This window comes from Cervus elaphus, chromosome 26 (assembly GCF_910594005.1).
Source record: "Cervus elaphus chromosome 26, mCerEla1.1, whole genome shotgun sequence".
NCBI lineage: Eukaryota > Metazoa > Chordata > Mammalia > Artiodactyla > Cervidae > Cervus > Cervus elaphus.
The window spans coordinates 12,870,471-12,896,037 of record NC_057840.1 but is presented as its reverse complement, the minus strand read 5'-3'; the positions used below and the strand labels follow the sequence as shown (position 1 = coordinate 12,896,037).

General features: G+C 42.4%; 1 protein-coding gene across 9 annotated transcripts in view; it reads left to right on the top strand.

Moving 5' to 3' along the window:
* The window catches only part of MRAP2 (melanocortin 2 receptor accessory protein 2), a 53,063-nt gene extending 28,370 nt beyond the window's left edge, over positions 1-24,693 (top strand). For 5 of the 9 annotated variants that reach the window (XM_043888612.1, XM_043888609.1, XM_043888611.1 and 2 more), the window contains 2 exons: positions 6,915-7,014; positions 22,071-24,693. In XM_043888612.1, coding sequence (XP_043744547.1) covers positions 6,915-7,014; positions 22,071-22,461 — 491 coding nt within the window. In that variant the 3' untranslated portion in view covers positions 22,462-24,693. Of the gene's footprint in view, positions 1-6,913; positions 7,015-21,980 lie in introns of those variants that run through there. The other 4 variants (XM_043888616.1, XM_043888615.1, XM_043888613.1 and 1 more) reach the window with 2 other exon arrangements.
* Positions 24,694-25,567: the final 874 nt, after the last annotated feature.

Below are 25,567 nucleotides of genomic sequence, written 5' to 3'. Positions count from 1 at the left end.
CATTTTGGGGGCTTGTCTTTCCTAGGCAGGATTGACGATTTGGGATGCCCTTGATGGAGCTCAGACGCCTCTAACCTTAGAGAAGAGTTCTGTATTTTTGAGATCTCTCCCAATTGTGGATCACGGCACCTAGGATGGAGTTTCTTCTGTGTTTTTTTTTGTGTGTGTGTGTGTGTGACTGTGTTTCTGCCTCTGCTCACTGTCTCAGTGCTGTCTTCTTATCCTTTGTTGTAGAGGCTCTGTTTGTTCAGTTTTCAGGTCTTTTCTGAGGAAAGCATCCCTGTGTAGTGGTAGTTGTATGTCCGTGGAAGAAGGTGAACTTGGGACCTTCCCACGCCGCCATCTTGAACTGCGTCCAGTGTGTGGTCCAGACCCTTCCTCAGGGAGGGTGAGCCCTGGGGCTTACCTCTGACCACACGTTGCTCTGCTGGGGGTGGGGTTAATGGCAGGAGATGGCTCAGCCTTTCTTACTGATATGAAGGTGGATGCTTTCTCATTTTTCAGATGTGTAGGAGTCATTCAGCTAGCTTCTGGAACTCTTTCAGAGGGAACTGCTCCAGATGTAGCCATATAGTCAATGTGTCTGTGGGACGAGGGGACCTCAGGAGCCTCCCAAGTCTCCATCTTGGTTGACCCCCAATTCCAGCTAATTAAGTTTTAGCCTTTTCCCCACCCCTGATTGCAGGAAGGACCACAAGAGCCTGGGTTCACCTGTAGGTCCGGAGGAGCCGGGTGCTGTTAATCGCTGGTGGCTGTGGTTGAGCAACTCCGGACTGTTAGAGGGACAGGGGCAGTGATAGCTGGCTGGTTCCTGCCTTCTGGTCGCCATCGATGGGGTTTAAAGGGCTTTGGAGTTAGTAATTTCCTATATCAGGAGCTTTCTATTTTTGTTCCTTAAAAAGCATTAACTAAATCACATATCCTTTACCCCTGAAGTGAATAGTAATAATCAAATGCTTTCACACACTCCTTTGTTGATGTCTGCTCAGTAGTTCTGTATGGAAGTAAAAGAAAAGCATGTGGAATCCATTAGGATGTACTGGCATCCATTATCTGATGGAGGGCTATTGCTGTCAGGGTGTGAATCACCCTCCTTAATTTGCTTTAATTCTTTAATCGGTTATTTTTCCGGCATAGTCTGTGGGTAAGGATACTTGCTGTTAAGGATTTTAATGAAAATCAAAATGACTGGGTAAATCATCATATGGTTTCCTGTAATTTAAGCTTTTATAACTTCATGACACAGATTTTATTTTTGTGTCATTTTTCTCCTGCCTCTTTTTCTTAGTTTAAAGGGCAATACTGCTGTAATTTTGGTTGGGGCATTTCCAGAGACAGTTGAAAATCTCTTTGGGGCATATTACATTTAGAGACGATTATAGCTGGAAAAAATTCCTGCAAAATGTAAGCAGAAATGTAGGCATTATTTATACATTTTACTTACTATACCATTGAGAAGGAGTGCTTTTTGTTAGTGTTAGCATTCATTTTAGGCAAAAAACAGAAATTCCTAGGTAAATCTTTACTATTTTAATGTAAGAGATCTGATTAGAGGCCCTTAGCTTCCAGAACAAACCCCAAGACATACAGGAAAGTAAGTCAATTATTGTATTGTATAACTTTAGGATTAGTGTCTTCCATTTTAAAAAGCTGTAATTCTGGGCTTCAAGTGCATCTTCTTGTTTTGCTGAGAAAAATTCAAAGCCAATTAGGTGCAAGTTGAAAGGAATGAAAATCTGTCATTTCAAGGGGAAGCATTTAGGAAGACAGGAGTGACCATAACGGTTATCTTTTTACTTTACATGTGATGGGTTGTTCTTAGCAACAATAGTTACATCTCTAATTAGACTGAGTTCTCCTGCCTGCTGAAATTAAGATCCCATCTCTATAGCGTCTTTTATCTGAGAAACAACCTCTGATGATCATTGTAAATTCTCCTTTTGCCTTCAGTTTTGAATCTGATAATAAACTATAACTATCTGAAGTGGACCTGTATCTGACATACATTTGATACCAGAAAAATGGACATTCATTCATCCATTCATTCTATATGTATTTATTGAGCACCTGTTACTTGCAGCACTATTTTTTTTTAATAAATTTAATTGAAGGATAATTGCTTTCCAATATTGTGATGGCTTTTGCCATACATCAACATGAATCACCCACAGGTATACATGTGTCCCCTCCATCCTGAACCCCCCTTCCATGTCCCTGTCCACACTATCCCTCTGGGTTGTCCCAGAGCACCAGTTTTGGGTGCCCTTCTTTATGCATCAAACTTGCACTGGTCATCTATTTACATATGGTAATGTACACGTTTCAGTGCTATTCTCTCAAATCATCCCACCCTCACCTTCTCCCACTGGGTCCAAGAGTCTGTTTTTTATATCTGTGTCTCCTTTGTGTGCAGCCCTGTTTTAATCACTGGAGATACAGCAGTGAACAGAAAAGAAAAAAGCCCGTCTCTTATAGATCTTGCATTCTACCCTGAGAGACAGATAATAAATAAATAGACAAACTATGCCAGATGGTGATAGAAGATAACATAGGGAAAGGAGGTGTGAAGTGTGGAGGTCAAAGTATAGATAGAATGGACATGGAAGGCCTTCCTGAGAAGGAGAAATATGAACAAATGCCTGAAGGAAACGAGAGGTTGAGCTGTAAGAACCTGAGGAAGAACATTACAGAAAATGCTCCATGGTTTGGAGTAAGACCTGTGATCGGGAGCACAGTAGACACAAGTGCCGGAAGCCCACTGTTGGCTCCTTCCCAGGAGTCCACAACACAGAACTGATCCTAACACCTTAGGAACCAGAATTGGTATAAGGACAGTGCTTGTGCTGGTGTCCTGAGCCCTGTCTTTCAAATTAAGCATTAACCCTTGCTTTTCATATAACCATGAGATGGGAAGGTCACAATATATTCTTTTTAAAAAAATTTTTTATATTGGACTATAGTTGATTTGGGCTTCTCTGGTAACTCAGCTGGTACCAAATTGACCCAGTTCAGTTCCTGGGTCGGGAAGTTCTCCTGGAGACGGGATAGGCTACCCACTCCAGTATTCTTGGGCTTCCCTGGTGGCTGAGATGGTAAAGAATCTGCCTGCAATGCAGGAGACCTGGGTTCGATCCCTGGGTTGGGAAGATCCCCTGGAGGGGGACATGGCTACCCACTCCAGTATTCTGGCCTGGAGAACCCCTGTGGACAGAGAAGCCTGGCAGGCTACAGTCCATGGGGTCACAAAGAGTTTGGCCAAAAACAAACTTCTTGGCCAACCTAATACAATTTTGTGTTAGTTTCAGATGACCATCAAAGTGATTCAGTTACACATATACCTATTCCTTTTCAAATTCTTTTTCCATTCACATTATTACAAGATATTGAGCAGAGTTCCCTGTACTATACAGTAAGCCTTTGTTGGTTATCTATGTTATACACAGTAGTGAGTGTATGTTAATCCCAAACTCCCAATTTATCCCTCCTCTCCACCTTTCTCTTTTGGTAACCCTCAGTTTGTTTTCTAAGTCTGTAAGTCTATTTCTGTTTTGTAAATAAATTCCTTTGTATCATTTTTTTATATTTCACATATCACCATTATAATATTTGTCTTTTTCTGACTTACTTCACTTAGTATGATCATCTCTAGGTTCATTCATGTTGCCACAGGTCACATTATTGCATTCCTTTTAATGGCTGAGTAATATTCCATTGTGTATATGTACCACATCTTTATCTATTCATCTGTTGATGGACATTGAGGTTTCTTCCTTGTCTTGGCTGTTGGAAGCAGTGCTGCAGTTGAACACTGGGGTGCACATATTCTTTCAAACTGTGGTTTTCTCTGAATATTTGCCCAGGAGTAGGATTGCTGGATCCTATGGTAGCTCTATTTTTAGTTTTTTAAGGAACCTCCATACTGTTCTTCATAGTGGCTGTGCATTCTTACCAGCAGTGTAAGAAGGTTCCCTTTTCTCCACACCGTTTCCGGTATTTATTGTTTGTAAACCCTTTAATGATGGCCATTCTGACTGGTTGGGGGGGAGGGGAAATGGGATGGGATAGTTACTCTCATCCTCCCCTAAAATGGAAAACATAATATATGGAAAAGCAGATCATACCAGTGAAAACCGTGCACCTGTCAGCTCTCTTGTTTCATTCCATTCGCTGGACGTCAGGTAAAGGGGAGGTTATTTTATTATGATGCATTCGATTTGGAATTCCCCTGGGCAATTTCTCCTCCTATACTCTCTTAAACTATAATGGTCTCTAAGTAGCTCAGTCTCTAGACAGGACAGAAGTAGCTCTTTGGCTGTATTAGAAACCCCCGTGGAAGGCTTTTCCTTAACCAACCAGGTTTCTTGGAGCCCCCACTCTACATAAACCTCTGTTCTAACTTCCTCCTGAGAAAGGGTACTTTGGGGAAGACCAGAGGCTCTGTATTCCTCTTTTCACCGAAATGCTTGTGTCCGTGAAACTTGACATAGAAATAAAACTTCAGGAGAGTTTGGTTGTTCCTGGAATGAGATGGAGCTCTCTGATGCTCTCTGAAAGGGGCTCAGAGTGAGAAAGGTATCTCATGTATTTATTGGGCCTCATGTATTTATTGTTTGGATAAAGGATGAGGATGAGGTAGAGGAGAATTAATGGAGATAATCTGAGGATGCAGAATTTCCTCTGGAGGAGAATGTGAGTAAGCAAAGCTACTTAAAGCATATTGTCATGAGAAACGTGGATTCCACGTTATCAAGAGAATGCGTGAAAATGCCATTGGACCGTGGGGATTCTAAGATTCTAACCAAAACTCTCCTCGTTCCCATTCTCTTCTCTCTCGTGACTTTGCTGAGGGCTGAGACCCTCCCAGGTCCCACGTTATTGTTGCTTTTTGATCAGCTCCCTGGGTCACTAGAAGGCCGGGTGGGCTCCCTGTGCCCACCCTGGGCTAGGGGGCTGGAGGACACATGGGGATCCAGCCACCATCGGCTGTGTGAGAGCTGTCCTCATGAGAACCCCTCCCTAGTAAACAGATTTGAAAATGAATCAATATGACTAAATTCTCAACTGAGGACTTACGTAACGTTGGCAGGTCATTTTAGAATTGGCTTTTGCTATTCAGGCAGTTGATGAAGTACAGGAGGCTGAGCTGGCATTTATCTGCAAAAACGACGCTTTGCAGTCTGTGTCCCCATAACTGAGATGCTATTGTTACATGTTAATTGCATTTGTACACATGTGCTTTTTGTATTTGTCCGTATGTCTTGTTAGGCTTCATTTCCATTAGTTTGTAAGGCAAAGTCTACAATTCCTGTTTCTCAGGCACTCTTAACCCTGGGAAAGATAAATTGGTTTTGCATCCAGAGTACTGAATAAATGCCATTGAATAAACTGGGGCTCTGAAACAACCTAGAGGGGTGGGAAGGGGTAGGTGGTGGGAGGGAGGATGGAGAAGGAGGGGAAATGTGGCTGATTCATGTTGATGTATGGCAGAAACTAACACAATATTATAAAGCAATTATCCTTCAATTAAAAATAAATAATTTTTTAAAACATTGTTAAATAAAGGTTGTTACCCTCTAGGTGATAGTATATTTAGAATAAAAGTAAGAATTATGCAAAGCAAGTTGCTAATCTGATTTCTCCATATTAGAAAGAGTGCTATATACACATAATTCAATTAGAATAATACTTTGTATTTAAACTCATTTAGTGTATACATTCTATTCACCTTTTTAAAAATTGCTAGGTATCCTCACTGTATTGCCATGTAGGTAAACTTCTTAGAATAAATCAGAAAATGTAAAATAATTCAACTCTGTTGCTTCCCCCAAACTTAAAACCTTATGATGAATGTGCCGGGTTGTGTAGACAGCTCGGCCTCACCTGCATCCGAGAGAAACACACTAGTGACTGTTACCTGTGATAGGATCAAGGAGGGACCTGTGCAGAGAAGCACAGACAGAAAGGTCATGGGGTTCACAGGAGGGAGCAGGCACATCCGTTGGGGAGATTAGGCTTTCTGAAGGAATTGATGTGGGGAATGCACTTTGGATGAGGGATAGAGTTTCATTATCTCCAGTTTGGGGAAAGTTGTTCTGGCCAGGTGAAGGTACGGGCCCCTGGAAAGGTGTGAGTATAAGAAACTATGCCTAAGGGTTCAGGCAAATACAGGAATACAGTGTCCCCCAGACTGATGGGAAGCATCAGTTTTAAAGTAAGGATCAACTGAGAGAAAACAACCACTTAAACAATAATAGACTGCAAACGTGAGCCACCTTCTCAGATGCCAGATATGGTAAAAGTGCTCTGTATATGGAATCTGTTCTCATGTGAAAAAGGTCAATTCTATTTTTGTTGAAGTATTTTTCATGAAAGAGCAATATTATCAGAGCTATGATAAAGCAGATTCCATTAGAGTTGAGGCCCTGGCAAAGGCCAAAGGCAGGAAGAGCACTCGGGAGGCCATTTAAATGTTCTTTGCAGGATGTAGTGAAGACCTGAGTTATGCCAGCATGAACATGAGTGAAAAAACAAAATTGGGTTGATGTGAATCAGATGTCATTTTAAGCTTCATCCTGTAGTTTCTGCTAAAAATTGGGTTTTCTAACTCAAGACACTTCAGTGGAATCTTGAGGACCTAGACAGCCTGATTCTGTGCTAAATTCTTCCATTGGGATGTAGCAACCAAGAGTCGGGCAGGCTGACATCTCCTAGTGTTACCTGAGTCAGGAACCTGAAGACATAGACGCTTCCCTCATTCCTTATGTTAAGTGTTCCCTGCTGTCCGATAGTTCAAGGTTGTCTCAGAAGACTGAGACCATCCTCTCTCATTTCATGTATCAAAAAGCACAGATTCCTTGAATGTTTAAATTTTATGTTGCTATGAAATACTAATCCCAGTGTTAACTGTCTTACAGATTCCATTGTGATTGGATTTTGGGTTGGTCTTGCAGTCTTCGTGATTTTTATGTTTTTTGTGCTGACTCTGCTGACCAAGACAGGAGCCCCACACCAAGAGTAAGTTTGGGCTGTTTCTAAATGTCTGTTAAACCCCACAGGGACTTGAAGAAACAGAAATGTATTGGGGGGTGGGGTTGCTTCCAATGGGTGGAGAGATGGATTTGCTGTCCAGACCCAGGTGCTGGTTGGGTGGGACCTGTCTTCCTCCTCGAACTTTGCCTCTTGCCTCTGAGGCTTCTTTTCAAGTGAACCCTTGTGCACCTGGGTTTCTTGGTCTTTCCTGTAGTCTTAATGCTGATCCTGGCTCGATGTTTATTTTGAAAGGTTATTAATTATGATGGATTTTCTCCTTATTCCCAAAAGAATTTAGGTGACTCACCAAACTGAAACAATGAAAAAGGACAATAACAAAAATAGGATGAAAGCTAGCTTAAAAAACATTTCAAGGAGCAGAGAAATCGTTGTTACTGAATACTCGACTAAATTGTTTAATTATTCACTGAATTCAGCACTAAATTTCCTCAAAATGAGATAAAGGATTATAAAAGTTTCATGGTGTGGTAAAGAACATCTGTGATGGGCTTTGGATTTATGGAGGAAATGATTGCATGGATGCTTAATGAGTGTTGAATAACATCAAAACATAATTGGGTGGTTATAGTTTGCAAAAACTCAGAAATGTTTTAGAGACTTTTTTAATCCCAACTCTTCCAAAAAAGGAAAAAATAACAACTTGTTTGATATCTTGTCAGTCAGTTCCAGAAGGCAACAGATAGCACATTCAAATTAGGTAATTAGAAGAGCTTTTTAAGAAATTAATTTTCTTATTGAAATATAGTTGATTTACAATGCTGTGTTAATTTCTGCTCTACAGCAGAGTGACTCAGTTATACACATATTTCTGCTTTTTTAGTATTATTTTCCATAATGATTTATCCCAGGATACTGAATGTGGTTCTGTGTTTTATACAATAGGCTCTTTCTTTTTATCCATTCCATATCTACTAGTTTGCATTTACTAGTCCCAGACTTGCAATCCATTCCTCTGTTACCTTGGCAACCACAAGGCAATATCTGTGAGTCTATTTCTGTTTCATAGATAGGTTCATTTGTGCCATATTTTAGATTCCACATATAAGTGATATCATAGGGTATTTGTCTTTTTCTTTCTGACTTACTTAGTATGATAATCTCTGGTTGCATCGATGTTGCTGCAAATGGCATTATTGCATTCTTTTTCATGGCTGAGTTATATTCCATTGTATATATGTACCACGTCTTCTCTATGCATTCGTCCATTGGTGGACAATTAGGTTGTCTCTGTATCTCGGCTGTTGTGAATAATGCTGCTGTGAACACAGGGGTGCGTGTATCTTTTTGGATCAGAGCTTTTGACAAAGGGACTCATCACAGGTTGTGGCCTGGGAAGAGAGCAGCCCGTCTTCCTGGATGGCGCAGGATGCCAGGGCTCAGAACACTGAGGAGTAGATGCCCTAAGTCTGAAGGGCCCCGATCGTCTCCCAGGAGCCCTGCAGAGAGACTGGCTGAGAGGAGCAGTGACCCAGGTCAAGGGACACAGCGCAGTGTGACCTCTTAGGGAGGGAGCCTCCAACAAATACCCAGACCTGTCTTTCCCCGTCTCTCCCCTTTCTCACCACTGCTCCCCACTGGCTGAGCACCGCACCACTACCAGTGGCCAGAGCCTACCTCAGAGGTCAGTTTCCCAGGGCACAGAGCAGGGTGGGGAAGGGTAGGGAACGGCCTGGGAGAGTAAATGGAAGAAAGTGAGCACAAATCCTCACATTTCCATTCCGTGTCTGCCTTCATCCTCACCGCCTAGCCGCGGCGTTCTTGTAACTCATCACACAGTCTGCACTGTCTGCTGTTCAGTCTTCAGCCTGCACTTCAACTCTAACAATTAGTCGTATAAAGGGAATGGTTCTGCGCATCACACAGCTGTTTTCAGACATTAAGGTCTGGGAGAAAAATTCAAACACATGTTAAATGAAAGTAAAAGACCATTTTATTGAAGGCTATGGAGATGGATGGTTGAGAATCTCTGGAATAGCCACTAAAACAAATATGAACTTTCCCTTTTCTGTCTCCTTGTTTTTGCAAACATCTGCACATGCCTTTGCTTCAGTATATTGGTCCAAGGAGTTTAGAAATCTGGTGTGGATTATAGCAGTTGTAAGGGCTTCTCTGGTGGCTCAGAGGTTAAAGCGTCCACCTGCAATGCGGGAAACCTGGGTTCGATCCCTGGGTTGGGAAGATTCCCCTGGAGAAGGAAATGGCAACCCACTCCAGCATTCTTGCCTGGAGAATCCCATGGATGGATGAGCCTGGTGGGCTACAGTCCACGGGGTCACAGAGTCGGACACGACTGAGTGACTTCACTATAGCAGTAGTAAAAGAAGCCGAGGACAAGCTCAGGTTCGGGCTCAGCTAGTAGAGTGACCGGGGAATAGTAAGCCCTTATCTCTTCCTGCTCCTCAGCGAGCCAGATGGACTTTTCATGGCTGTTGAGAGGTACTTGTTTGACATAAGATGCACATGATTTCATAGATGGGAACACCCTAGCTCAAAAGGGAGCATGACTTCCCGTAATGTGTAATTTTGTGTTTGTCTAGGCCATGATATTTGGTAAAACATTATTCTAGATGTTTCTGTGAAGGATTTTTTTTTTTTTTTTTTAGGTGAGATCGGTCTTTTAGGAAGACTTATCATTCCCCATAATGAGGGTGGGCCTTATCCAACTGCAAAAGCATTCCTAGAAACAGATGGACCTCTGTCTAGCAAAAAAGGAATTCTGGCAGGGGACTGCCTTCAGACTCAGACTGCAGCTCTTCCGTGGGTCTCCAGCCTGTCCAAACCCTACAGATTTTGGACTTGCCTGTCTCCACCATTACATGAACCACTTTCTTAAACTAAATCTGTCCCCACCTCACCCTGAATGGATAGATAGATAGATAGATATAGAAATAAATGTGTACAGGCACACACATTCACACACACCCAAACACCCCTGTTGGTTCTATTTCTCTGGATAACACTGACTAATACATTGCCTCAGCATTTCACATTGACCCTGGGTAGCTGAGGCTTGTTTTTCCCCTTTTCCAGCTGGCAGTTTGTCCTTCTAATAGATGATTTCTCTTTTGATGGTTATTCTTAGTCATCTCAAAGAACAGGGGTCATTGTAACCCTACATGCTTTTGGTGAGGCTAAGGAGAAAGTTTGACCTTTTCATTTTTACTTTTAATGAAAAGATGGATCAGCCCTCAGGGCCACACTTTAAAAGTTTTTCTGAAGCAGTGTAAGACGTGCATTTGGCTGTAGTATATGAAAATCAAACTGAATGATAGAGACATATGGAGAAATCCCTAAATGGAGCAGTTAAGAATGGTTTTATATCTTAGTAAACTTGACATTTATTTGGCAGGAAATATTTTTTGTAAAATAGACATTATCCAAGCAGCCAACTTTAATATGAAACAGTTTTAAGTTTGCCCCTGATAATTAGACATGGAGGACATAATGATAAATCACTGAGAATAATACTAAGAACATTTTTTGACATTTACCATCTGCCAGGGTCTGTTAATCACTTTATAGTATAATCTCACTAAGTTCTCACTGAAAGATGAAGTATATCACATAGGATTTATCCTATAAAATCTCACTTTACAGATGAGAAAAAGGAGACTGAATCACTCATATAAGGATTCACAGGTTTAAAAAAAAAACTATGCATATTAAAAAGCAGAGACATTGCTTTGTCAACTAATGTCCATAAACTCAAAGCTATGGTTTTCCCAGTGGTCATGTATGGATGTGAGAGCTGGACCATAAAGAAGTCTGAGTGCTAAAGAAACGATGCTTTTGAACTGTGGTGTTGGAGAAGACTCTTGAGAGTCCCTTTGACTATAAGGAGATCAAACCAGTTAATCCTAAAGGAAATCAGTCCTGAATATTCATTGGAAGGACTGATGCTGAAACTGAAGCTCCAATACTTTGACCACTTGATGCAAAGAGCCAATTCATTAGAAAAGACCCTGATGCTGGGAAGGATTGAAGGCAGGAGGAGAAGGGGACAACAGAGGACAAGATGATTAGATGGCATCACAGACTCAATGGACATGAGCTTGCGCAAGCTCCGGGAGCAGTGAAGGACAGGGAAGCCTGGCGTGCTGCAGTCCACAGAGTCTCGAAGAGTTGGACACGACTGAGAGACTGAACAGCAGCAACAAATGGAGCCAATCCTCAAACTAAAGTCTCTCTGAAGCTCCTGTTGTCAACCCTACATTAAATGACTTCATATCAGTAATATTAAATCTTTCTCTCTTACAGCAAAAGATAATTAGCAAGCTATCAGATTTGCTTTCTTTCATCACATACTGGATCAGGCACGGGCTCTGGAGTCAAGCTTTTCCAGATTTCCTGGATTCTTAACCTCTCTGTACTTCTTGATTCCTCACTTGTAAAAATGAAGTCATCGCTGCCTCCTAGGGGTCCATAAAGATTGAGTGAATGGACGCTTACAGAACTGCTGGCATGCACTAGCCTCCCAGCAGGCAGCCCTCAGTGAAGATCAGTCCACCCCTGCATGGCTCATGGCATCCTGGGGAGAGCAGAGGGGTGCAGGTAAAGAGTAGGAAGGAAAAGAAGATTCTCATCCTCCCACAGGACAGCCAGGCCCTAAGCTTTCATGTTGGAGCTACATGTGCCAAATGTGACTTCATTCTACCCTGGCTTCACCTCACCTTGGCTATGTCTCTCAGAAAAAGTTCTTTTTCAGTTGCTCAATCATGTACAACTCTTTGCAACCCCGTGGACTGCAGCATGCCAGGCTTCCTTGTCCTTCACTATCTCCCAGAGTTTCCTCAAACTCATGTCCATTGAGACGGTGATACCATCCATCCATCTCATCCTCTGTCATCCCCTTCTCCTCCTGCCTTCAATCTTTCCCCACATCAGGGTCTTTTTCAATGAGTTGGCCCTTCACGTCAGGTGGCCAAAGTACTGGAGCTTCATCTTCAGCATCAGTCCTTCCAATGAATGTTCAGGACTGATTTCCTTTAGGATGGACTGGTTTGATCTCCTTGCAGTTCAAGGGACTCTCAAGAGTCTTTTCCAGCACCACAGTTTGAAAGCATCAGTTCTTTGGCACTCAGTCTTCTTTAAGGTCCAATTCTCATATCTATACATGACTACTGGGAAAACCATAGCTTTGACTATATGGACTTTTGTTGGCAAAGTGATGTCTTTGTGTGAAGAAAGAGTAAGATGATTTTAGAAAGGGGACTAAGTAGAGAGTCTTAGTCATGGCTCAAATGTCTGAATTCTAACAGCTTTATGTAACAAGCTCTGTGGGTTGTGGGTCACAAAGAACATCTCATCCTCTGTTGTCCCCTTCTCCTGCCTTCAATCTTTCCCAGCATCAGGGTCTTTTCAGATGAGCCAGTTATTCCCATCAGGTGGTCAAAATATTGGAATTTCAGCTTTGGCATCAGTCCTTCCAGTGAATATTCAGGACTGATTTCCTTTAGGATGGACTGGTTGGATCTCCCTGCTGTCCAAGGGATTCTCAAGAGTCTTCTCCAACACCACAGTTCAAAAGCATCAATTCTTTGGTGCTCAGCTTTCTTTATAGTCCAACTCTCACATCCATACATGACTACTAGAAAAACCAAAGCTTTGACTAGATGGATATTTGTTGGCAAAGTAATGTCTATGCTTTTTAATATGCTGTCTAGGTTGGTTATAGCCTTTCTTCCAAGGAGCAAGCATCTTTCAATTTCATGGCTGCAGTCACCATCTGCACTGTTTCCACTGTTTCCCCATCTATTTGCCATAAAGTGATGGAACCAGATGCCGTGATCATAATTTTCTGAATGTTGAGTTTTAAGCCAGCTTTTTCCCTCTCCTCTTTCACTTTCATCAAGAGGCTTTTTAGTTCTTCTTCACTTTCTGCATAAGGGTGGTGTCATCTGCATATCTGAGGTTATTGATATTTCTCCTGGCAATCTTGATCCCAGCTTGTGCTTCAGCCAGCCCAGCATTTCTCATGATGTACACTGCATATAAGTTAAATAAGCAGGGTCACAATATACAGCTTTGACATATTCCTTTCCCAATTTGGAACCAGTTTGTTGTTCCATGTCCATTTCTAACTGTTGCTTCTTGACCTGCATACAGATTTCTCAGGAGACAGGTCAGGTGGTCTGGTATTCCCATCTCTTGAAGATTATCCCACAGTTTGTTGTGATCCACACAGTCAAAGGCTTTGGTGTATTTAATAAAGTAGAAGTAGATATTTTTCTGGAACTCTCTTGCTTTTTGAGGATCCAACGGATATTGGGAATTTGATCTCTGGTTCCTCTGACTTTTCTAAATCCAGCTTGAACATCTGGAAGTTCACGGTTCATGTACTGTTGAAGCCTGGCTTAGAGAATTTTGAGCATCACTTCTGATTAAGGCCCCAACTCAGAATTAACTAGTGTTGAATCTGCCACTTAGTTCTATCTTTTTCTCAATGGAGACATCCTGGGCAGACTGAACGGCTGATCTATGGAAAGAGTGTGTGAATCCCCTTGGAAGGAGTAAGACATAAGGATGGCAAATAGGCTTCTTCCCTGAAGTTTACAACTTGGGGTCATTTTAGCATGAGAACTTCAATTCCAGAGTCACTGCCTACTCAGTGGCTTCTGTTAAGGAGAGGATGTGTCATAATGAGATTATGAGACAGGAGTAAACAGCTCTCTAAATCTCACTGTAATGCAGCACAGGTTTACGTTGTTCAAGCTACATGTCTTCTGAGGGTTGGCAAGGGGTGGACCAATGCTTCTTCATTGTAGCTGCAGTATTTCTAAGGTTCAGCCTCCTGAATTGCTGTGATGAGCAGTGGGGCACATGGAGAACTCACACTTGCTGGTCTGTTCTTCAGCCAGGAAGTGACACACATCCCTTCCTCTCACAGCTCATTGGCCAGGACTAGCCACACTCATCTGACTGCCAGGCTGGGGAGGGTAATCTCTGTGCCCAGGAGGAGACTCAGATAAGGGTGAGTGCTGGTAAAGCAGAGAGCAGAGGGAGAAAGACTCATAAAGCTGCCATCATGCCTTTTTAAAAAGCTTTTGGGTCCAAGAAGTAGCTTTAATGGGGATTATTTCCCCATGGAATATCTGCTGTTGTATGGGGTGGGGGGACCCTCTCACTTGAATCCTTTATAGACAGTCAGGATAAAAGAACCATTTTCCTGTGCTTTCTCCACTGAGGAGCCATTTACTCTCTTTGCCGTCTTGTTAAAGCATCATAATCGCCTCATTGTCATAAATCTGCCAGAGAGAAGGAGTAAGGGAAAGTCTTGGATTGCATTTTATGTTGAATATTTTGGACTTCTTAAAAAAAGATCAACTCTCAGACATCATACACCTCAGATATCCTCATTTTGAGTAGCCTTTGCTAAGTGCACTTGTCTAGGTGGAGATGGTCTTTTTTTTTTTTAGGGATGAGGACGGTATTGCTCATGACCTTGCAAAAATGGAAATTGCATTTTACCTGGAGTTGCAATTTACCTGAGTATGATTCTCACCCAAGCATGGGTACAGCGTAACTAAAAGCTAACAGCTGGAGACTGTCTGTGCTCAAGGTCTTCGATAATGACCAAGGTCGTAGGAACCAGCTGAATGCAGACATAGCAGGTTATTCCTAAGGAAGATCTGTTATTCTGAGAGGTCTCCATACATCAACAGGTAAAAAATCCAACTGCTTTATATATCTGATTCAAGTTATACACCTTTGTTCAGTAGTTTCTTTTAATTCTCCATCAATCAAGAGGTATTTCCTGAGTGCAAAGCTATGGCTTGCCCAGGACGTACTGAGGGTCATTCTAAGGTAGTAGAGTCTTTCCTCAGAGACTGACATCTCCCTGGCAAGTCAGAACTACCAGTGAAGGCAACCAAGAGGCACTTACACACACACACACACACACACACACACACACACACACACACACGGGTTTGGTTGGTGCCTCTGCTAGGGCATGAAGGTCTCAGGACAGGCTATGGCTCCAGAAATGGTTATTATCATTTTCTCACTGGTGGGTCATCACAAGAGTTTTCACTCTTAGTAGGTCTTTGTTTGGCTTATGCATCTCTAAAAGTCCACTGGAAGTCACTGCCGGAAGTAGTAGGTGCCCACAGACTGGACTGCCCACCACTTTTTTATGGGTGGAGCAAAGCTGCAGCAGTGAAGGCTTGCTAAGACTCTTAGAAGCAGGCAGTCCACTTGTAAAAACTCATAAATCTGTAAAATTCCTAAGGGAGTAACGCAGAGCCTTACGGGTGTTTCCCCTCTGCCAGTGAAGGGGGGGAGTCGTCTGACCTCCTGACTTGATTTGTCTTAGGGTCACAGGGGAAGGAGCACGTCCCTAAATACTGGAGATGGCTGTGCCTTTCACAGGAATCAGGGCTCCAGACCATCTGCAGATACAACTGTCCAGGGTCTAATGACAAGTCCCCTTGAGAGATGCAGAGAGGAGTGGAATACAGCACAGCAGTATATAGGAGAGAAAAGATCACACCAGGCAGCTCTGACATGAGACAGGAAGGGCCGCACCCTGTATGTGATTGATCTATTCACTAAGTCGTGTCTGATCTTTGCGACCCCATGGACTGTAGCCCTCCAGGCTCCCTGTCCATGGGATTTCCCAGGCAAGAATATTGGAGTGGGTTGCCGTTTCCTCCTCCAGGGGATCTTCCCAACGCAGGGATCAAACCCACATCTGTGTCTCTGCATTGCAGGCAGATTCTTTACCACTGAGCCCCCTGGTAAACAGTGTAAGAGAAGGCTGATTAGATAGGACAGGAGCCCAGAGAAGGGGAAGATTCCTTCCCGTTGGGAGATCAAAAAGTCCATGGAGGCAGGGACGTGGGAGTTGGATAGCAAAGGACAGATTTGATTTTGACAGAGAGGAGTGGAAGGAACAGCACAAACAAAGGCACAAAGGGGGACCACCCTGAGGGCTTTGGGGGTCGGGCAGGTCCATGTGGCTGGACTGTAGGTTAGCCGGGGGCCTGGCGGGAGCAGACACTGGAAAGGCCACGTGATGTGGGAGTGGACTCTGAAAGATCAGGAAGAAGGATTTGGGGAATCAGTGAGTTTGTGAGCAGGGGAGTGTCATGAAAGCAGATGGCGTTCCCTGCAGGTGCTGGTGGACTGGATGGGTCCTCATGAGGGGGAATCTCTGATCTGGTTCACAGACTACATGACACAACCCAGAGTGAGAAGAAGAAAAGAACTGGAACAATCCGAACAGTCTTTTTAATCTGACTGGTGGAGTTCGGGAATATTAAATTCATAGGTCCAAATTGCATTTCTTATAACAAGCTGAAAATGAGGAATACAGATTCTTAAATAAGTGAAACAAATGAATTTCAGGTTGTACCAAAATCAACAGTTGTCATTTTTCTAAAGTTAGTATGACAGAGGAGAATTTCTTGCAAACACACTAGCTTGATCTCAATTTCATGATGACAAGGTATAGAATAGGTAGGACGGTGACAAATATAATGAAAGGCACTAAAATTCTTGGAGATTCTGAATTTTCTAATTTTCTGAGTCTGTTTGGGCTCCTATAAATACCATGGATATTTACTAGATGATTTGTTAAGTAACAGAAGTTTATTTCTCACAGTTTTGGAGGCTGAAAAGTCCAAGGTTAACATGCTGGCAGATTAAGTGTCTGGTGAGGACTTGTTTCCTGGCTCATAGATGCTAGATTTCTCACTGTGTCCTCATATGGGGGAAGGAACGATCTCTCTCTCTCTCTCTCCTCTTTTATCTGGGCACTAGTCCCATTCATAAGATGAATCACTTCATTTCCCAGAGGCCCTGTCTCCTAATACCATCACTTGGGGGATTAAGTTTCAGCATAGAAATTTTGGAGGGACAGACATTCAGTCTCTAGCACACATATTCTTCAGTTTTCTTTCTCTTTATGATACTTTAACGTGATATTACTTGCTAGCTCAGTCAACATCTCACAGTTTCTTGTTCTTTCAGTGTTCCAGTTGTTGCCCTTTTAGTAGCTCTTGTGGTCTGTGAGCTCCAACGACTCAGGGCGGGAGACACCAGATGACTCTGGGACAGCTTGGGGATGTAGGGGGCACTGTGGGCTGCAGGCAGAGACAGTGCTTCCCTTGGCCAAAAACAGTGCAAGGCAGACCTCAATGGGGCTAGTTTACCAAATCTCTCATACCTCTGATGCTGGAGCCACATTCAAGGTCTCTATTAATAGACCCTCTCTCTATTTTTTTTAAATTATGCTCTACATTTTACTTATATTATTTAATCCACATGTTAGACCATCTCTCTATTAAGGCTCACCCACCCTTGCTTTTAGGGCTTACCTGGGTGTGCCCTTGTATTGATTTCCAACCCTGTAGGCACTGTAGGAGAGGCCCCCTGCCAAGGCAGGAGTGGCTTTGGTTTCAAGATCTCTTCCTGACGATGTATTCATTCATTTAACAAAAATGTAAGAAGTAGCTACTCTATGCCTAGTACTCTGCAAGGCACTGAGGACCCACACAAGAAACTGCCTGCCCTCAAGAGCTCATCGTCTTAAAGAGGGTGCCAGGCAGGGAAAGAAAAGGGCTTAGTGCAGAGTGAGAAGGCAGGTGGAGAGAGGCCCCCAGTCCTCTGGGAGAGATCCCAACTCATTGGAGGAGTCAGGGAAGGAGGTGGAAGCAGAAATGTTTCATGAACGGCCCGTTCATGGGTTCCCATTTCAGGATGGGCAGAGTGGTATGTTTCAGAATAACCTTGCAGATAACAATGATAAAATCTGGACAAATTATAAACAGTGAGTATTGGAAGGCATTGGAGAACAAATACTAGCAGACTAAACCAGAAGGGAGAAATGTTTTTGGCCCTTGAAGGAAGGAACCTTCAGTAGTTTGTCTATGGTAATATGGCTTCACATCTGAAGGCTTTCAGTCCGCAAACCTGGTTTATCTCTTCACATACTAAGCTCTTCCTTGGTTTCCCTTTGCAATATTGAAATTTTCAGTGTACAGGTCCTACACGCGCTTTGTTATATTTATTCCCAAGTATCCTATTTCTTGATGTTGTTGTGAATGTATTTTTTTCATTTTCTTATTGTTTATTACCAGTGTGTAGAAATACAGAGATTTTTGTATAAGGTCATTTGAAAAGAAAGTGCTGGTACAAGAGGATAAACATATGAGAAAAAATGAACCTTGACCCCTGTCTCAACATATATAATAAACCCAAAGTAAAACCTCCCAGAACGGTTCAATCCAATAGAACTTTCTGTGATGACAGGAATGTTCTTTGTATTGCCTAGTTAGGTAGCCACTGGCCTCATGTGGCTGTTGAGCACTTAAAATGTGAGTAATATGACTAAGAAATCGAATTTTAAATTTTACTTAAATTTGAAGAGCCACCTGTGGCTGTTGTCTACTGTATTGGACAGGATGGTTCTAGAAGAAAAATTAGGAGAATATCTTTGTGATTTTAGAGCTGGCAATTAGTTCTTAAGATGTAAAAGCTCTAACATAAATGATAAAAGTTAGTAATTTGAAATTAACTGAAATGTAAAGCTGCTTATCAAAAGACATCTCTAAGAAAATGAAAATGCAGATCACAGATCAAGAGAAAATACTATCGTATCCAGACACAAACACTATTTATTGCATGACTCCATTTGTATGAATTTCAAGAACAGGCTAATCTGCAGTGATAAAAATCAAAACAGATCGAGACTTCTCTGGCAGTCCAGTGGTTAAGACTCTGTGATCCCAGTGTAGGGGGCATGAGTTCAGTCCCTGGTTGGGGAGCTAAGATTCCTGCATGTCCTACAGCACCCCTCCCCTCCACCCTCACCCAAAACAAAAACCAAAACGGATTGCTTCTAGGAGGTATTGCCTCCAGGAGGTGTAAATTGACTGGAAGTTTAAGAACAGGCAAAGCTAATCAATGGAAATAGAAATCAGATCTGTGTTACCTGAAGGGGCTGGAAATTGAATGGAAGGAGCCTTTCCAGAAGAAAGGAAATAGTCTATATCTTGATTAGACGGTTACGTGGGTGTATGTGTCAATAAAAATACATTGAATTTTATGTTTAAGATCTATGGATTTCAGTGCATAGATTTTACTCAGTGGTGGGATGAATAGAAACTGAATTAAAAAGAAAAAAAAAAGAAGCTGAATTGAAACAAGCCATGTCCATGACCACAGTTTTTCACATACAGGTTTTTTAGTTTATCAGTCAAGGAAGGAAAGAGGAATAAAAGGATGGTCTGTTTAGGTGTCTCAGACGGTAAAGAATCTGCCAGCAATAAAGAGACCCGGGCTCAATCCTCGGTCGGGAAAATCTTCTGGAGAAGGGAATGGCAACCCACTCCGGTATTCTTGCCTGGAGAATCCCATGGACAGAGGAGCCTGGCGGGCTACAGTCCATGGGGTTGCAAAGAGTCAGACACGACTGAGTGACTAACACTTTCACTTTTCAGACTCTAAGAGAACAAAGATGGATTTTCCCTTATTTTCAGGAAGGGAGAATCAGATTGTACTTTTATCACAAGGAGAGATCATGGGGAGAAAGATGAGCGGGGATGAAGCAGGGAAGGCATCTTACTGTCCACTGCCGGGCTCTGCCCTGGGGAAGGGGCAAGATGCTCTGCTCTTGTGCCTTTGTTTTTCAGCAAGGGCTGGTGCGGAGGGAGGTGTTCAGTGGCCCCAACTCGTAATCCTGAGAACGTGTAGCCTGGGTAATGGAAGAGCTGCTGGGCGCAGTGGGGCTGGCTTTCATACTCAGCTGATGCTCCAGATAGGCAGGAAGCGAGTGCTCAGAGCTTCTTAGCCTGGAACTGGGAGACGGTGTGATCCCAGCCATCCTAACTGTGCTTTTTTCTAACTTGTTAATCCCCTCTTTTTCCTCGATGACTTTTTAAGTTTCTTAGGTCACAGATTGTCGGCGCCTTTCATACCTGTTCTCAAACATCTTTTAAACTTGGGTGAAGTGACAACCAGGGGAAGAAAATCACATTTGCATTAAAACACAATTCTGTCAGTCTCTCTCAAATGATTTTTCTCTGAATTCTGAATACATAACCTATTAATGTTGTACTCTTGTGTCAACCATTGATCTTTGTATCACCTTTACTGAGTGGACAATGAGATTGGTTAATGAGGCTTATCACTAAAAGGAGGAACTCAGATTTCTGAGAGGAATTCCTCATCTGATGTCAGCTGGGTTGTCATGCGGGAGATAAACCTGATATAAAAGTGTCTCTGCTGCCTGGATTGCACAGCTTCTAGAATTACTGAACCCTGAAATCCAGGTGATTCCTGATAATTTGGAGGTGAGTTTCTAAGAATTGTAAATGGATCCCATATTGCCTCCCCCGTGACAGCTTGGTCATAAACGCTGTATCCTGAGTCATAAATGGGATGGGGAGGAAGAGGTTTAAAAACTGAAGTCACATAGGTTTTGGGTTGTTGTGTTTTCATTTTCATTCATTTCTATACATATTTTGATTTCTTTTTTGATTTCTTCTATGATTTGTTGGTTATTCAGAAGCGTGTTATTTAGCCTCCATATGTTTGCATTTTTAACAATTTTTTTCCTGTAATTGAGATCTAATCTTACTGCACTGTGGTCAGAAAAGATGACTGGAATGATTTCAATTTTTTTGAATTTTCCAAGACCAGATTTATGGCCCAGGATGGCCTGGTGCACTGGGAAGACCCAGAGGAATCGGGTGGAGAGGGAGGTGGGAGGGGAGATCGGGATGGGGAATACGTGTAAATCTATGGCTGATTCATATCAATGTATGACAAAACCCACTGAAATGTTGTGAAGTAATTAGCCTCCAACTAATAAAAATAATTGGGAAAAAAATTTTTTTAATAAAAATAAAAAAGGAAGCAGAGGCCAAAAAAAAAAACAAAAAAAAAAAACTGAAGTCACTGAGATTACACATGCCTCAAATGCAGACTCCAGAGCCTACTTGTCATCAAGTTCTGTCCTGGATTTGAAGGCATGTTCAGACATGATTCTTGACCTTATGGAGTCACTCTACCTGTGTGGGAGTCACGTTTATATCAATCTGGAAAGGATGGTGATTAAAGTAGGTGGGCTAGGGACTTCCCTGGTGGTGTAGTGGCTAAGACTCCTTGCTCCCAACGCAGGGAGCCTGGGTTCAGTCCTTGTTTAGGGAACCAGATCCCACATGCCACAACTAAAGAACCCACAAACCACAGCTAGGACCTGGTGCAGATGAATTTTGGGTGGGCCGTCAGGTTATTCAATTTGCATCTGCTCTTTCTGTCATGTACTTACTGTGCTCATCGAGAGTTATTTTGCTCATCCATTCACCAATTTCTACCATTAAATTGCTCATTTGTTCCACACTAAATGAAACAGGCAATTAAGAAGCTGAGTTTTCTCCCCACTCCTGTCACGGATTGTGTCAGGCAAGCAGGTAGTCTGACTGCTCCTTACCTTGGCTTCTGCCTCTGTGAAATAGGTATAACTTTTGGCCTAAGTGACTACACAGGTCAGTTTTGAGAACTGGGAGAGATCAATGGATATGGCAGTGCTTTGACAAACATGAAACTCACCCCTGTGGGATCAGATTGTTGTTCAGGCTGGTCTGATGTCGGCCAGCGGCTCTAAACTGGACCATGAGTAGTGATCCTTGGGGATTCTAAGAAAATACAGCTTACCTGTCCCTTCTGCCAGAGATCCTGAGGATCTGCAAGTGGGAATACTGCATTTTGAGAAGCCCTACAAATAATTCTGCTGCAGATAGAATACCAAGGGCCCCCCTGAGAAATACTGGTGTGTGATGCAGAATATAGAAGATCCCTCAGCGAAAAGCATCTTTTCAGGACGGTCCAAGGGCCCACGCCTTGAGGCTTTTGCCTTGCGTTGATTTGTACATCTTCAGAAGTAGTGTCTTTCAGTTTGATGTTTGTCTGCATTTTCTGTACAGGGACGTGTTCTTCATAGATGCTGGAAACCATCGTCCCGCGGGTAACTGAGCTGGAGGGTAAGGAGTCTTTTATTTTGCCTTTCTTCACAGCAATGCAGAGTCTTCGGAGAAGAGATTCAGGATGAACAGCTTTGTGTCAGACTTTGGAAAGCCCCTGGAGCCCGATAAGGTGTTCTCTCCACAGGGCAATGAGGAATCCAGGTCCTTCTTTCACTGCTACATCAGTGAAGTGGACCCCTTGGAGAAGGCCAAAGCTTGTCTCCAGACCACGGCCCTCGACAGTGAAGTTCATCTCCAGGAAGCCATCAGATGCAGTGGGCGGCCAGAGGAGGAGCTGAACAGGCTCATGAAATTCGACATCCCCAACTTCGTCAACACCGACCAGAACTCCTTTGGGGAAGATGATCTCCTGATTTCTGAAACACCTATTGTTCTAGAAAATAAGCCAGTGGTCCAGACCTCACACAAAGAGTTGGACTGAGAAGCACATTTTATCAGGTGTCTTCCTGAAAATGCTGGGTTTGTCATTGAATAGCCAGAAATCTCTGTTCATCGAGATTGTGTGTGTGTTTGTGTATGAGACAGACAGACAGAGGCAGAAAGACAGAGAAGAGAACCCCCTGAGAAGAAAGATGGTGGAGCTGAGTTTTCATGCCTTTAAACATATTTGGAACTTTTGGGGGAACCAAATATTTACACTATCTCATCTTCCTTGTTGAGAACTTGGTCACGTATTCGGCATCAGCGTTCACGAATGGGGTTTGATGTGCTGCATTTCCTGTCTGGCCCAGCCTCTACCATGCTCTACCTTTAGCAAGTTACTTTGATTCTCTGGGATGCCACCTTTTTATCTGTAAGGTGAGGAGTCTGGAGTAGATGATCCAATAATTTGTGGACTTTTGACTTTGTATTCACATGAGGCTGGAAATACCCAAAATTATATAAACTAGAGGCTGCCCCCTGGTTCTTGTTATAACATTCCCCCAGGTCTGTACCTCTCTCTCAACCCTTAATTGAACCCAGCTTATGTCAGGGGCTCGAGCATCTCCCGGGATGTCAGGAGACCTTGCCTCTCATGGTCACTGTGGCCAAATTTATAGCGCTTTGCTAAAACAGCTCAAACCTGGAGACAGCCCCCACACCCCATGCCCCAAGATGAGCACCTTATATTACAGTCCCACCCCCCAGATGTATGGCAGGCTGTGAGCTGAGTCAAAGGAAGTGTGTTCTGTGTCCCCGTGTCAGTGTGGCTGTGATTGGTCACCCTGCTGCGTCACTGGCCGGTGAACAAGCAGAGTGCTCTTTGCCAGGCAGATGTGTGGGTGATGGCTGTGTGGCGGGTGTGTAGCCTTGGAGGTGGGATGGTGAAAGGGTTATAAACACCCCATCAACCAACATTCCAGGCAACATGAGGGTTAATTTCATGAAGGAATGAAATCTGCACACTGTTTTGGAAATGACTTTGGAGTTAATTTCATGAAGGAATGAAATCTGCGCACTGTTTTGGAAATGACTTTGGAGTTAATTTCATGAAGGAATGAAATCTGCACACTGTTTTGGAAATGACTTTGTTTTGCAGAGTCACATTGCATGCATGGCCAGCTACTAACCTCTGGGTGGCATTTTCAATATGGACTTTCATTTACCACCTGTCTTGCTTAAACTGAAAAATAAATACATTTATCGCACCATAATTTTCTCTGGTTGTTTTCACACAAAGAAAAAAATTTTCATTTTATTTAAAAACAGTCCCACGTTTACAATGCCTCCTAATTTCTGTCATCTCTAGGATCCTAGTGGTATAAGTCATGTAACAAATTTCTTTTAGGATTTATTCCACCAAAAGAAATCCCTTTCCCATAATGTCTTTTGAGGAAAATAGTATTAAGACTCAAAGCATGTGACACTTCTTATGGTTAATATACATTCTTGTAAAAAGAAACTTCCTGTTTTCATTAAAGACTGCTGATTTTAATGGCTTTTATGAATGTGAATATTATTATTCATAATTTAAGTAATTGAATATAAACCACAGTTATCTATTATTAGGATGCAAAACTATTTAAGTGGCTTTTTAGTTAAAAGTAGATTTATTAGAAGACTGACAGATATTTAAAAGATAGAAGAATATTCATGGCTATATACCATTGTTCTTATTGACTAAGTGTCAAGAATTGTGAAGGGTCTAAGATCTGACCCCTCTTTCAAGCTTACAAGCTATCATGACACAGTTCTGTGGAAGCTGGCAGAAGGCACGAGACTGCTGGGTCAGAGACAAAGAACTTCACGATGGCATAGCAGGCCGCGTGTGCTTCATGTTCAGGGTGGTTCCTGAGTCCATTTGCTGTTGCTCTTGTAACAAAGGACCACTCACTCGTGACTTAAAGCAGCCCACCGTTATTGTCTTACCGTTCTCAAGTGCAGAAGTGCGAGATCCGTGACAGTGGGCTAGGATCAAGGTTTCATCAGGGCTGTGTTCCGTGTGGAGGCTCTAGCGAAGGATCCATTTCTTGTCTTTTTCAGCTTCCAGAGGCTGTTCACATTTTTTGGCTCATAGCCCTGTATCACTGTCACCTCTTCCCACTTCACCTCTCTGTCTCTGACCATCCTGCCTCTCTCCTATAAGACCTTTGTAATAACATTGGATTACCCACAGTAGTCTCTCATCTCAAGATTCTTAACTTAATCACATCCACAAAGTCCTTTTCACCATGCAAGGTACCATATGCATAGGTTCTAGGGATTATGAATGGACATGTTTGGCGGGGGGAGGGCATTATCCTACTACATTCTCCTCTGTGACCCCAAAGATTCATGCAAAATATATCTGTCTCACCCCCAACATCATCTAAAATCTCAATAATTACATCGTCAAATCAAAGTCCAATATTTAGTCGATATAGTGTCAGCTCAAGGGTCCCAAATATCATCATCTTATTCATCTAAATCAGGTATGGCTGAGACCCTGAGTAGGATCCCAAGACATGAAGACAGCCTAAATGTCCATCAACAGAGGAATGGATAAAGCAGATGTGGTATACTCACACACACACACACACATATGCACACAATAGAATATTACTCAGTCATAAAAAATAATGAAGTAACGCCATTTGTAGCAACATGGATGGACCTGGAGATTGTCATACTGAGTGAAGTAAGTCAGAAAAGGACAGATATCATATGACATTGGTTATATGTTGATTCTTAAAAGATGATTCAACGAACTTATCTCAAAACAGAAATATATTCACAGACTTAGGAAACAAACTTATGATTACCAAATGGGAAAGATGGGGAGAGAGATAAATTAGGAGTTTGGGATTAACATATACACATAACTGTATATAAAATAGATAATCAACAAGGACCTTCTGTGTAGCACAGGGAACTTTACTTGATATTCTGTAATGACCGTTGAATTTTATATGTAAGATCTTATATATATTTTATTTATATGTTATGTTTAGTTCTTTAAAAAATTGATCTTTTTTCTTGATATCCTGATTTCTGTTATGTTTCCTATGATTTATATTTAATGATTCAGTCAAACTTATTTTATATTCTCTTTTAGATTGTTTCATAAT